The sequence below is a fragment of the Pogona vitticeps genome, chromosome 5, assembly GCF_051106095.1.
Source record: "Pogona vitticeps strain Pit_001003342236 chromosome 5, PviZW2.1, whole genome shotgun sequence".
NCBI classification, from domain to species: Eukaryota; Metazoa; Chordata; class Lepidosauria; order Squamata; family Agamidae; genus Pogona; species Pogona vitticeps.
The window spans coordinates 61,578,059-61,592,561 of record NC_135787.1 but is presented as its reverse complement, the minus strand read 5'-3'; the positions used below and the strand labels follow the sequence as shown (position 1 = coordinate 61,592,561).

The window sequence follows — 14,503 nt, the reverse complement described above, 5'->3', positions numbered from 1 at the left end:
GAGTGTATGTGTTATTCTTACTTCTTGTTTGTTGGAGTACATTCTTTTGGTATCAAAAGGAGGGTCACTTGACACACTACAAAGCAGTGATTACACTTTTACTACAGTAGGTCTGTGTTGTAGGACAACATAACTCATCACAGGTCTACCTACCTTCACAATGTAACTCCAGCGGGATGGATGCATTTATTGTGCACATGCAAGCATCTTTTTGTAGTGCATAATAAAATATTTGGTTTTTTAACAAATACATACAATGTACAAAGAGGCCATGGTTTGCTATAGTGATCATGATATGTGAATTATGAGCATTACAGAAGAGTTTATGTATGCCAAATGGTTCAAGAACACACAATTATAGGTTAAAACATGGACAGATTGCATAGAGCAGGTTTGCAAAAGTAAGTAATACTGGTTTCATGGCTCAAAATAGCTAGTTTAGCATTCTGTCTTAGCAGCTGGTTCTATGTTTCATGTGAAGGAAACACATAAGACTAATTGTAATGACTAGGGATAAGCCTTTCATGTTTAAACAAAAGACCTGAAACACAAATAGGCATATGTTGTCCAGAAACTGCTGTGTTGGACATCTAACCTCATCAGTTAGATGCAATTAGCCACATAGAAATACAAATATGTAAACACCAGTAAGGGATCTGGTCAACAATGCTTATTTAGAAAATTGGTATGGGTAATAACATGCTATGACACAAACAAATCTTACAAACAATATAAGCCAAAAGTACAATTAACTGTAGTTTTGGAGGAAGTAGCTGTGTTAGTCTATGCAAATATATCAGACAAAAGACGCAAGCAATATTAAAATAAAAACATCGTGACATCTTAAAATCCAACTGCTATATTTTAATGTGAGATTTAGTAGATCCATGAAAACTCACATAAAAATATAGCAGTTAGTCTTAAAAGTGCCACAGCATTATTGTCTAGAGTTTTTTAAATTTTGGGTTTGGGGGTTTTGTCTGATGTTCTTTTAACTGCAACCAATGTGAATGTAATTGTGAAATTGGTGTAGTCCAAACATCTAAATAAGGAGCTCTATTTCTCTGTGAGTGGAAATGGGGACTGGAGTGGAGAAGAGTGAAAAGACCAGTGTCAAGAAAGCTTTGGCTTGAGCAAATAGAGGGAAGGAGGGGGCACTAGACTTTAGGTGAAATTAATGGGTTTCTAAATTGGACATAGCCAGATACAGTACATTGACTCCTCATTGATTTTAGTTAGACATGGGGATGAATAAAAAATGAACCATAATATTTGTCAGAAATCACTGATTCCTGTAATTGTCATTTTTTATTTGTCAATTCCAGAGGCCTTGGCGAATAGGAAGTAATGCATATTTACCCTTTTTATTCATCCCTTTGTTGGGCCTGGGCCCAAAGAGCAGACTAGGCTGCCAGAACTGCTATTCCAGCAGTTTAATTTGCTCTTTCTGTTTATGGGCCTGCTGAACAGGTGTTTGGTGGGCCCACACTCTTTGCCCCCACAGCCTGCCCTCCCTTCCTACTGCCCCCATCACCTCTCTACCTTGTCATGTCATCCCCGTCTCTGACATTTGTTTTCACAGCATAGTAATACCTACTCCTATACTATGCACCCCATCTTTAATATGTATTACTTTCCTTTGTAGACCACTCTTATTTTTCAGAGTAGCATACACATGGGTCATTGACAGCTTTCCATTCAAAATAACTTAGAGATCAGGTCACTTTATCTCCAGAAACAGAACAGTGCTGTATTGTTTCAGATCGTCCGTAGTCTATGCTATATAGGTAAAGGTAAAGGTAAAGGTTCCCCTTGACAATTTTTGTCCAGTCGTGTCCGACTCTAGGGGGCGGTGCTCATCCCGCTCTTCAAGCCATAGAGCCAGAGTTTGTCCGAAGACAATCTTTCCGTGGTCACATGGCCAGTGTGATTTAGACACGGAACGCTGTTTACCTTCCCACCGAGATGGTACCTATTTATCTACTCGCATTTGCATGCTTTCGAACCGCTAGGTTGGCGGGAGCTGGGACAAGCAACGGCCGCTCACTCCGTCGCATGGATTCGATCTTACGACTGCTTGGTCTTCTGACTCTGCAGCACAGGCTTCTGCAGTTTAGCCCACAGCGCCACCACTTATAGTGCTATATAGTGATTGCAAAACACACAATGATCTTAGACTGATCTCAGAAAGTTACTCAGAAAACAAATGTACACTATTCAATGACCTGCTGAAGTTTTCTTTTAATTGAGAAATCTTAGGACTCCTGGATCCAAGAGCATAATCTTATTGCTCAGTTGTGTTTGGTTTTAATAGGACATTATATCAATTCTTTTTAAAAGTGACTTTCCAAGCTTGGGTCTTAGAATAGAGATGGAAATCTCTGACCCTTGAGATATTATGGATTTAACTTCCCAGGTACCATAACAAATTCTAAAACCTCATTGAATTGCTCACAGAGATACAGCCCCGCTTGCTAACTAGTGGAGGGATGAAAACAGGTGGCCTTACAGATGCTATTGGATGGCAGTTCTTACCTCACCCCTCTTACCACTGGAGGTGTTGCCTAGGCCAGTAATGGCTAACCTTTTTGCGTACGAGTGCCCAAATTGGGAAAAACAAACAAACCAGCGGGCGGAAGTGGCAGCGGAAGGGGGAAACCTGGCATGGATGTGCCTCCAGATCCCACTCTGGATCTGCCTCCAACTGTGCCCAACCTCTGCCAGCACCAGCTGCTCTGGATCCTGGCCCGCTGCCTGTTGGGGCGCTAGCACTGCAGCTGCAGGCACCACCTCAGATTTGGCTGCCGGGGGTAGCAATCTGGTGACCTATGGCTCGCGAACCCACAGAAAGGGCTCTGCATGCCAGCTGTGGCACATGGGCCATAGGTTCACTATCACTGGCTTATGCTGATGGGAGTTCCTATTCAAGAACATCTAGCAGGCCATGCATTTTCCCTCCGTACTAGCAGCTTCTGTACTGTGTGTTCTTTATTATTACTAACTAGAATCTAACAGCTGGCCCAAGGCATGGATGATTAACCCTCATGCAATGCTGAGGGACATTTTGGTCCCCCAGGTACATGTTTATTTTGCAGAATATTCAAAGAAGTGAACTTAAAATGCAGATAATTGCATAGCATTGTCACATGTACAGTAGTAAACAATGTCGTCTAGTATCATCTACTTGCCACATATGATTTTTCCTGTAATGTTTATTGTTTTTTCCTTTGGAAAAGTCCCATCTAATATAACATATCTGGTATTTAAAAATGCCCTATGCTGTTTTTCAGAAAATAGTCAGGAAGAAGTGACCTCTTCTCATTATTTCAGTAGGTTGGCTCCGTTCAGGAAGAATTAATGTGTCTTTTATTGGAATTCATTGGGGTTAGGAAATATCTCATAGTACAAGAAGTGCACCTTGTATTTTATTTTATTTTATCTGATTTTATTTTACTTTTACTTCTACTTTGGCTGAAATTATGTGGTTTCAGGTAGTAAGTAGCACTAGAAAAGGCCCAATGAATCAGTGGGATTTGGTTAGTCAACTTTTTCATAAGTTCCACTGATTCAAATGAGCCTATTCTAGCTGCAACTTACTTCAGTAAGTGTTTTTCTGACTTTGGTACTTGCCTGAAACACACACGTTTCAAAACAGTTATTTGGAGAATGGACAGTTTTTCATATCCTGCAATATACTGGCATTCTCACTGATGCCAGAATATATGGCACAATCTACACAGTTTGAAGGTTAGAGTCCACTGACTTTGATGAGCAAATTAAATGTGTGGCAAAGTTATCAAAAACAGTACAAGTTTCACAGGTGCTTTTCTCTGACATAATTATGCATGATAAAAAAGTTTTGCAAAGGTGAGAGACACATTCTTTCATAAAGGATAGGTTGTTGCTCTGAAATGTTTTTCCCCTTCAGCTAGTAATGTCCACATTCCTAATTAGCAAAGAGCCTTTGTAATGGGAAATCAGGGAAGGATTGCAAGAAACTAGGACAGCTGAAAGCTGTGCAGCAGCATAATAGCTCATCATAATTTGCACATTTCTTCGTTTGGAGTTTTTGCTAAATTATGCTGTACATTGCTTGATGTCATAATGACTCAGAAAACACCTGATTTAGCAAGCTTCTTTTGCAGCAGTCTTCAATCACTGCCTAAGCCCAAAGTTAACAAACACCTTGATTATGTATCAGAGAGACCATTTCTTGATGGTGATCAGGCTTCAGAGATGAAAATACAGTAGATTAAAATCTCGATATCTTTATTGTTATGAAATATCCAATGTCAAACAGCAAATAAGACTATCTGGAGCTTTTTGCTCTTAATTGGACAGTTTGCTAATACAACAGCCTGCTTCTGAATTATTCCTATCCTAAGGCTTTATCATGAGGTCAGTTCCATGTTCAGTTAAAGGGCAATGGACCTGAGTCCTTTTATCAAAATGGGAAAGGGATCACACATATGGAGCCATATCTTCTGCTAGGAAAAGGTTTGGTTTAGTTTTGAGAGAGAGGAGTTTTCTTTAGATTCAGGGATTCAGTTGTGCCTGCTGATACTCTTTTCTGCCACATGTGGAGGAAAGTCACCTTCTGGGGACTATAATTCCCAGAATATCCTGGTTTTATTTTGCTACATAGGTATTGTCATTTTGTCCTGAACATCAGAAATAGAAGGAATAGTTAAGAAGAGTTGAAGAGTGGTGCTTTAAGCAGTCAGAACCCAAAACAACCAACTATGAAAAGGCTACCCATCAAAGCAGAAATTTCAACAGCACATTGAGACCAACAGCAAGAACCTGGCCAAGACAACTAGCTAGCATGATAGAGGTGGAAGAAATGTTGAAGCTAGGGGTCATTGAACCATCGAAGGGTCCCTGGCGTAGTTATCCAGTGGTTGTGCCCAAGCCCGATGGGTCCATAAGATTTTGTATAGATTATCGGAAGGTCAATATGGTCTCTAAATTTGATCCATATCCAAGCTAGGGGGCGGCAGATACCTTTCGTCTATAGACCTGATGAAGGGTTACTGGCAGATACCTTTAAAGGCTCAGGATAAGGGGGAAAACAGCATTTTCCACACCAATTGGACTTTTCCAATTCTCAAAAATGCCTTTCGGGCTGCATGGGGCAGCTGCAACATTCCAGCGCCTCATGCATAAGGTCCTAACACTGGTACAGGATTGTGTGGCAGCCTATATTGATGACATCATCATATATAGCACTTCCTGGGAGAACATCTTACCCACCTTTGTAGGATATTAACAGAGTTGAGAAGGGCTGGGCTGACGGCCAATCCCAAGAAATGTAAAATAGCCCTGACCAAGGTGGAATACTTAGGATTCAAGGTGGGTAATGGGGAAATACAACCTCAGGAAGAGAAAGTGACCAAGATAACCCAATGGTACCGGCCACATACCAAGAGAGAGCTGCAGCAATTCCTGGGGCTAGTGGGATACTATCAACGATTCGTGCCCCAATTCTCCACCCTAGCCACTCCTTTGACAGACATAACCAAGAAGCGGGCACTCCAGTGGGTTCAGTGGGGAGAATCTAAAGAAAGTGCTTTCCAAACTCTTAAATCTATTTTGCGTGAACTTCCGACCAGGTTTACCCCCAATTTCAATCTCCTCTTTGTCCTGTTTACGGATGCATCAGATTGTGGTCTGGGGACAGTGCTGTCTCAGGTGCGCAATGGTGTAGAGCAGGCTTGTCCAACCTGCGGTCCGAGGGCCGCATGCGGCCCAGGTCAGCTCATAATGCCTCCCAGTGCAATTTTTTATTTTGAAAGAAATTCCAAAGTTTCAAGTTACACTGCCGGCGCTTGCGGCCGGAATGCGGCTGGGGCACGTCACAACGGTGGGGGGGGAGAGGGAAGGAAGGAAGGAGTGGGAGGGGAGGGGACAGGGGGGCTGCGTGACTGCATTGCACCGTCCCCGTCAATAGGCAGACCCCCTCCTGGCCCCATAAAGCCGCCGGAGTTGAAGCTGGCAGCCTCTGCTGTCTACGATCGCAGCTGCCGGTAAGCGTGCTTGGAGCAGGGCTGCAGAGGAAGGCTAGGGCTGCCCCCCATGCGGCCCAAACCAAATGTATGTGCGGCCCAAACCAAATTTTCATCTTCTAATGTGGCCCAGGGAAGGTGAAAGGTTGGACACCCCTGGTGTAGAGTATCCAGTCTTATATCTGAGTCGCAAGTTGACCCCTCGAGAAAGTATGCTGTAATTGAAAGAGAAGCCCTAGCTATAAAATGGGCTGCTCATGCTCTCAGATATTATTTGCTGGGGGGGGGGGCTTTACCCTGGTGATGGACCACGCTCCCTTACAGTTTTTAAAGGTAAAGGTAAAGGTTCCCCTTGACAGTTTTTGTCCAGTCGTGTTCGACTCTAGGGGGCAGTGCTCATCCCCGTTTCCAAGCCATAGAGCCAGCATTTGTCCGAATACAATCTTCCGTGGTCACATGGCCAGTGTGACTTAAGACACGGATCGCTGTTACCTTCCCACTGAGGTGGTCCCCATTTATCTACTTGCATTTGCATGTTTTAGAACCACTAGGTTGGCGGGAGCTGGGACAAGTGACGGGCACTCACTCCATCACGTGGATTCGATCTTACAGCTGAAGATCTACAGACCTTACAGCACAGAGGCTTCTGCGATTTAACCCACAGTGCTACCATGCCCCTCTACAGTGGTTACCACAGATGACAGACACTAACCCCTGTCTCACGCATTGGTATCTTGCCCTCCAGCCCTTTGCCTTCACCATACAATACAGAAAGGGGAAAGAACATCCTAGCGTAGACTATTTTTTCAGCAGAGTGAGGTGGAGTGGATGGCCCTCTTGAATGGGGGGGTATGTAAGAAGGAAGGAGAGAAACCCCTCTCTTGGAAGTGCTGTCCCTCCCGCCAACTGCTGAGAAAGAGAGCCAGACCCCACCAGTTCCCTCATCCCAGAAGACAAGACCTCCCAGACAGGATCCAGGGAATTTGGATGGAGATTTGAAAGGACTCATGATCACAGAACCCAGGATTATCTCGGTGGGCATGGGAGAAATAAGGCGGGACATAGTGGGGTTAGGGGATATAAAAAGGGGGGGAGTTGCCAGTAGGCTGGGAATGGATCTGGGTGAAAGATCCACGGACAGGGAGGACAGAGAAACTGGGTGTCCCCAAGGAAGAAGCGGATGCTCGGAGGAAGCGTGAGTTAAACCCCAAGCCATCATACTGGGTTGAACGAGAGACTAAGGAGTGGAGGAGGAAGTTGAGAGAGGAAAGAGAGAGAGAGGAAAGAGAATGGAGGGAGAGATTAGAATGGAGAATTTGGGAGAACCAACAGAGAGAGTTTCTGGAGTCCCATGGGAGACGGGTGAACCCCCTAGGGAGTGTGACTAGGTGGACATTCGATAAGAGCAGGGATTATTACTGACATCTAACCCCCCCACCCCCGAGTGGCCTGGACCCTGGAATAGCCAGTGTAAGAACCCTTTCAAAATCGACAACTGGAAACCCCCTTCAAACCTGTTGTCAAAGGGGGAGAATGTTTGGAATGGTTTTATTGATACCGGATTGTTGATACCCAATAAATGTTACCCCCCATTTCCAAACCAAGAAGAGCGGGTATATTCTTTGAAAAAAGAGTTGGAGCCGACTACAGAACCCTCACACCCAGCACTGATTATTATTTTTTGCCACCTCAGGATGCGTCTATCACTTCCCAATGAAACAAAACAGACTCATAGTCACCATGGCTATACAAGACACACTCCCAGTTTAAGTGTTACAAGAAGAGTTTTACTGCAGAATACTGTATGTTTCACTGATTACTCATGTGTGATTTCAAATTAGTGTCTTAGGTCTTACTGCCTGTCCCAATGAAAGCAGACCAGTTGAATCAATTGCTGGATTTTAAGTCAATCCTTACGCAAATCATGCAGAGCTAATGCACCTACTCTAGCTGGGGCTAGTAATAGAACATGAGTGTATACATGCAATTATTCTTAATATAACATACTGTGTTTTTATAACTGTTTTTAAATAATTTGTGAGCCATCTTGGGTCCCTATATTGGAAGAAAGATGGCCAAAAAATAATAATGAAATGACTATTTTGTTGCTGCTGCAAGTGAGAGATGTGTAGCCCTTGTTCAGCAGCCACATGTAATTTGCTGGCAAAAATTTGTGAGTAGAAGAGTTGCCCCCACACACACTCTTCATGTGTTTCAAATGCCACAATCCTTGAAGCTATGCCTACAGAGGATTTGCCATAAACAGGGGGAAAAAAACCAGAGATTTTACATATAGTATTTATTGCATTCACATTTCTAGTTCTTTAAATCTTGTGCAACAAGCCATCATCCAGAAAGGTACTTATAACATAGGAATATATTACTGATATTTGTCAAATGTATTTTTATATACACAAAGGCCTCTTCAATTTTCCATACAAAAATGTTGTGATTGTGATCTAATGAACAACCATTGGCCCATCTTACAATACAAGCAACCTGATCTCTCATCTCAGTTTGCCCCACATAGCCATCTGTTTCCCTAGGAAATATTTAGATGCCCGTCAAAACCACATGTAGATACATTACAAAAACAGAACGTTTGAATCAAGTGGCTTGATTCTCTTAAACATATTTCTTGATCTCGTCATACAAGACTAATACAAAAGCGCCACCCATTCCTCTCAACACATTGGACCAGGCGCCTTTGAAGAAAGCTTTGCCTCCTTCATCTTTCGCTATTTTCTTCCAGCAGTCAATTGTGCCCTTGTACATGATATCAGCTGTGGAAGATAACATGTGCAGGTAAATTATCTTGTAACCAAAGGTGTCTTATGCAGAGAAAACAAACATTGGAAAGCAATGCACAATGCTCCCCTCCAATCCCACTGCTCAAAACTTTTTTTAAAAAATGCTGTTCTCCAGTCTTCACTTACACTAACTTCAACAAGGTTAACAATGAAACTATCCCCCACCCCTGTCTTTCAAACACATTTATATGTATCACCATATTCTGGGACTAAGTAGAGATTGGAAAAAGTCCAAATGAATGGCCAGCAGGTGGGTGGGGTATTCTGGCTGCTATATAAACATTTTGGAACCAAACCCTGGAATCAAATGGCATTGCTCAAAGAAAAATTCTTAATATTATTAAGGCTGTAATTCTATACATACTGATCTAGCACAAAATCAGTATGTACTTTGAGATGAATGGTCTTCTACATAAATAGAGTTGCTCAAATTACATCTGTTTCCATTTTACTTCTTAAGATGGGAAGGTTCCTACTTTAAGTCTCCCAATTTCCTCAACCCTTTCAAGAATGGGGAAAAAAACCTGAAAGGAAAGAAAATGAAAATTATTTATTTAAAATTATTTTAAAACAAAGGCTTATGTTCTCACCTCCTTTCCTGCCAGACTGCATCATCATCCTACGTCGGACAGTGTCAAAAGGATAGGATACCAGCCCAGCGACAGCAGTTACACTCTGGGCTATCATCCAACTCACAACAATGTGCACGTTCTTCGGGTCAGGCAGCATACCTGTCATCAAGAGCAGATTGCCCAAAGAGATGCCCAGGACACAAGGGCAGAGGGAGAGAAAGCTGTTAGTAACATCTCACTGCTTCTGCGTCACTCACAGACAAGATCACAATGCCAGACAAGTTGTGCGTCACATTCTATTAATGCAAATCCACACAGCAGAGAAACACATAATTTAGTGACAAGAGAACTGCAGAGGAATTATTTTACATGATTGTCTGAAAGAGATAAAAACAGATTTCAATAACAGTCAGGTTTAGGGTGCCTAAAGTTTGTACTGGAAGTACTTCTTTAACCATGTCACAGAAAAAAATCAGTTGTGATGCAGGAGGATACTGTTGCTTTGTACTCTGAGGGAGAGCTATGAGTCTGCTAAGCACATTCTTCCCCCAAGAAGCTCAGCGTGGAAAATAGGATATTATTAAATCTTCTCCTAACAGGCCTGTAAATTTAGGCCTGCCCTTGCAGAGAGTGACAGCCAGAACTCTGTGCCTCAATGGGGCTTAATTCTGAGCAACCATGTACAGAATTGTGCTGCTGGATTTTATGAATCAACAGATTTGTGAACCCAGAACTCCATAGTCCTAATCCAGCATTGTAATGGTCTACACTAATTATTGTTGTTGTTATTATTATGATGTGCTGTCAAGTTGCACCTGACTAATAGTGCTCCTAGTAGAGTATTTAAGGTACAGTAGGGTCTCTACTTAAGAACGTCCCTACTTAAGAACAATCCAACTTAAGAACAGCTCCATTTGCTAAATTTTGTTTCTACTTGAGAACAGAAATCCAAGATAAGAACAGGAAAAAAAACCTTTCCTGCTCTTTTTTTAACCTTAGGTCATCTTAGGTTACAAAAAATTCTCCCCCTAGTGGTAGAGTACGTATTAGCCAGCTTTGCATTAGTTCCTATGGGAACTAATGCTTCAATGTACGAATGCACCTCTACATAACAAAAAAACAGCCAGAACGGATTAATTGGTTTTCAGTCCATTCCTATGGGAAATTTTGCTTCAACTTAAGAACGTTTCAACTTAAGAACACCATTCCAAAACGGATTAAGTTCTTAAGTAGAGGTTCCACTGTAGTTTCTACGGATGGAAAAGAGCAGATACGGATTAAATGGTTTTCAATGCGTTCCTATGGGAAATGCAGATTCAACATAAGAACTTTTCAACTTGAGAACCACCTTCCAATACGGATTAAGTTCTTAAGTAGAGACCCCACTGTATGTGAGATATTTAAGGAGAGGTTTTACTAGTACTGCCTGCAAGTGAGTTTCCATGGCCAAGAAGACATTTGAACCCATGCCTCCTGCCTCCTAGCCCATCACTCTATCCACTGTACTAGTGGTTCTCAACCTTGGGTCCTCAGATATTCTTGAACTAAATCTCCCAGACGTCTTCACCACTAGCTGTGCTGGCCAGGATATCTAGGAGTTGTAGTCCAAGAACATCTGGGGACCAACGTTCTCTCTAATTTTCTGCAAAGCTGCACAGAGGCTCCGCTCCCTGCCTGTGGAGTTCTGGACATAACTGAGTCAGCTGAGCACACCAATGCTCAGCTGCATGCCAGCATGCCTGTGCGGCTTAGAGAGAATGTTGCTGGGGATCCATGGCACTGCACTATGCTGGCTCTCCCATACTACCACTACATTCTCTTTTAAAATGGCTGTTTCTGCCAGATCTCTACTATCAATTGAACATTAAAGAAATGTGTTCTTTGGCAACTAGGGCATCTTTAACTTTAATGAGGTATTCAGCTGTGTCTCCCTTTTAAAAAGGCATTTTGTCTATGTGAGGGAGTATTACATGACGGAGGGAGTTTGCCAAATGATAAGAAGCTTTTCTGAGGCTAGCACAAGAAAGTCCATAGGGATTTTTCAAGGTGAAGGCCAAAGCTGCAGTGGTATAATTTAGTTAGCTTACTCAGAGACTGTCATCAGCCTATCAAGCCAAGAAGGAACTACTGGCAAATATTTAATAATCCAATCAACTAAATCCAAGTCTAGACCATGTTCTGCCAAATTTCAATACCTCTGCCAACCTCACCAGACACCCCTTGCTTACCCTTAGCTGTATCATAGACGCCAAAATATGCTGCTCTGTAAATGATGATGCCCTGGACTGACACATTGAATCCCTGGTAGAGACCCCTGAGGCCATCTGATTTGTAGATCTTGGCAATACAGTTGCCCAGCCCAGTGAACTGCCTCTCATTCAGCCCTTTGCCCACGTCGGCAGCTAGCCTGGTCCGGGCGAAATCCAGAGGGTAAACAAAGCAAAGTGAAGTGGCTCCAGCAGCACCCCCGGAGGCCAGGTTGCCTGCAAAGTAGCGCCAGAATTGCTTGTGCCTGTCCACACCCCCGAGGAAGATCTGCTTGTATTTGTCCTTGAAGGCAAAGTTGAGGGCTTGGGTGGGGAAGTATCGGATGACATTGGCCAAGTTGCCTCTCCAGAAGGAAATGATGCCCTGCTCCTTGGGGATCCTTACCACACAGTCTATGATCCCTTTGTATTGGGTTGCGGCTGTGATCTGTTGGCTGGCATGCTGGACCTGTTAAAGAAAATGGGTGGAGTAGAGAAGGGGAGGTGGGGAAATGATGATGCTGACCCATGACAGGGTGTACAAGGTCTCTACATAACGAGACACCCATTCCTATATTTGCACTGGAAGCCTTCTCTTTCAGTGCCAAAGCTGATCATCTCCTTTCCTTTGAAGAAGTGGGATGCAGTTCGCAAAAAGTTATACCAAATAAAACATGTTCATCTTTAAGGTCCCACAAAGCCCTGCTGTTTTTCCTACAACAGACTACAGCTACCCTTTCAAACATATCTGAGATTGATAGCACTTAACACATCGTACCTGCAAAAGAGTTACACAGAATCTATAGCTAAAATAACTTGTATCAGAACAGGGTCATTTCTCTTGCCTCCAACCCTAATCAAATAATTATGTTTTCCTTGGCGAGATATGTGCCATCTTGATTTCCTCATAATTGCCTTGATAAGAAAAAAAAAGGTATATACTATATAAAAAGGACAATATCCATGCTTTCTTCCATTTCTGTGGCCATCTCAAGAAAAGTCCTTCAACTGACCTCTACTCCACTGTGAAACCATTGATCTCACAGCAAAACACACACCTTGGATTAGTTAAATGTCAGAGTGGGATTTTTTTTCAGTGGGACTTTTTCAGGTTCAAGTGCATGCTGCCATGAAGCTCCAAGGGTGACCACAGGACAGTCACTCTCATTCAGCCTGACCCACATCATAGGGTCAATGTGAGGATAAAGTAAGGACAAAGAGGCATGCATACACAGCCCTCAAGCTCACTGGAGGAAGGGCAGGACAGAAATGCAGCCAGGAGTGCTCACAAATAAAAATATGTGTGCAAGTGCCACTTCTGTAGTTTCATTCCTAGTGGATTTTGCATATCTAGAAGTAGGCTATGGTCCACGACAATGTATGTCAAATAAAAATTGGTTAGTCTTTAAGTTGCTCATTAGACTAGATGGCTCCCCCTCTAGGGAATGTTAGGATTTTGAGCAGAATTTTTAGTACACTGAGTTTTAGTTTTCATGATACATACTCTTGATTTAATGAGTAAAGCCATCTCCTGTTCAAAACTTATGTGTGTGCGATGCTCCACCTGTGGAAGCTGCTGCACTGACCTGACAAAGTACTGATTGAATGTGACCAGGCACACTCCCAGCATCTATCTCATCAGATCACAAGGCAGGCTCTGCAGCTAGAGTTTTACACATGTAAATACTGAACAAGATATTGAATGGCCTATATCTATATCAGTATATACACACAGAGGGGGAAAACGCTTCATGTTGGAAGGCATTTGTTATCCCAACACTCAGCACACTTGCGGATCTGTGCTATAAAGAGAGGCAGAGGGAGGGGAAGAGCTGTGCTAGTCCATGTAACCAGAACCGTGCAAGTGGAGTTTCTATATTTAGTCACTTCTCTCTTGCACCCATCTGACACTAGAATTTCTCCTCCACTCCGGACTCATACATCTACGCATGTAGTTCCACTGGAGAAAGCATGTTCCTTAGACATATAAAGTCTATATATCCTTCCGAAGGCTGAACTCTTGTCATCATTACCATCATTTCTTTAAAAGAGTTCATGAGCTACGGTGCCAACAGTAACTCAGTCTGGGAGAACCGTCCCTGTTTTTTGACATTGACCTTCGGAAGAATGTCATAGAACGATGCAGTTTTTTTCCAGCAACAGGTGGGAGTTAATTTTTCCCTCCCGGAATCTCATCCCGACTGAGAAACGCAGTGGTTCCGCCTTACCTGTAGCAGCAATTTCACTCTTTCAATGGGCGCTACGGCAGTTTTGGAAATGGCAGCAGCAACGCCACCAGCCAAAAAGTCTTTAAGGAAACTGAGAGCTTGGTCAGCCATGACGGGGCCAAAATCAGAGCGAGACACTGACTCCCTTCCTGGAGCTTTTGAGGTTTCTTCTTCTTTTTTTTAAATTCAGGCAGCTGTCCCCAGACACCTCCCCACCCAGCTGCGCCCCCCGCGATCCAAATGGACCGTCCTTTACCTTTTCCACCTATTTATAGCCCCTGTGGGTCTCGCGATAAGAGGAAGGGCCCCTCGGGGGGCCGGTCCGCGCGTACATTGGCTAGGACCCCCCGGCCCGTGAAGGGGCATCGGGGCAAAGCCGCCATGCTGTTCTTTCCCACAGGGCTAGCCCTGGCGCGAGGGACGTCGGCAAGGGCAAACTAAAGTTATCGGGTCCCCTCTTGGAGAACGCAATGTCACGGCATGTGCTCGCGGTGGGGGGCTATTAATAGCGCCGGCGAGGAGGCGCAGGACGGCTCCCCGGGCGGAGGGGGGGGGGGAAGGAAGGCGGGAGGCGGGCGAGGGCCGCCAGTGCCTCGGGCAAAGGCGTTCACCCTTTGACGGGGCGGGCGGCAGCGTCCTCTC

General features: G+C 43.7%; 1 protein-coding gene across 1 annotated transcript; it reads right to left on the bottom strand.

Moving 5' to 3' along the window:
- Positions 1-7,770: 7,770 nt before the first annotated feature.
- On the bottom strand, positions 7,771-14,233 carry SLC25A4 (solute carrier family 25 member 4). The gene is made up of 4 exons (XM_020802616.3): positions 13,862-14,233; positions 11,616-12,102; positions 9,406-9,546; positions 7,771-8,788 (listed from the first exon to the last, which is right to left on the bottom strand). Exons 1-4 carry the CDS (start codon positions 13,970-13,972, stop codon positions 8,631-8,633), a joined length of 897 nt encoding a protein of 298 aa, XP_020658275.1. The 5' UTR covers positions 13,973-14,233; the 3' UTR covers positions 7,771-8,630.
- Between the last annotated feature and the right edge of the window lie 270 nt (positions 14,234-14,503).

Bases quoted from the DNA above. Each gene is read 5' to 3' on its own strand.
- SLC25A4 (XM_020802616.3), bottom strand. From the start codon at position 13,972: ATGGCTGACCAAGCTCTCAGTTTCCTTAAAGACTTTTTGGCTGGTGGC. The intron at 12,103-13,861 runs GTAAGGCGGAAC...TTTCTTTAACAG, and splicing joins GAGTGAAATTGCTGCTACAG to GTCCAGCATGCCAGCCAACA. The intron at 9,547-11,615 runs GTAAGCAAGGGG...TCTTGATGACAG, and splicing joins CGTCTATGATACAGCTAAGG to GTATGCTGCCTGACCCGAAG.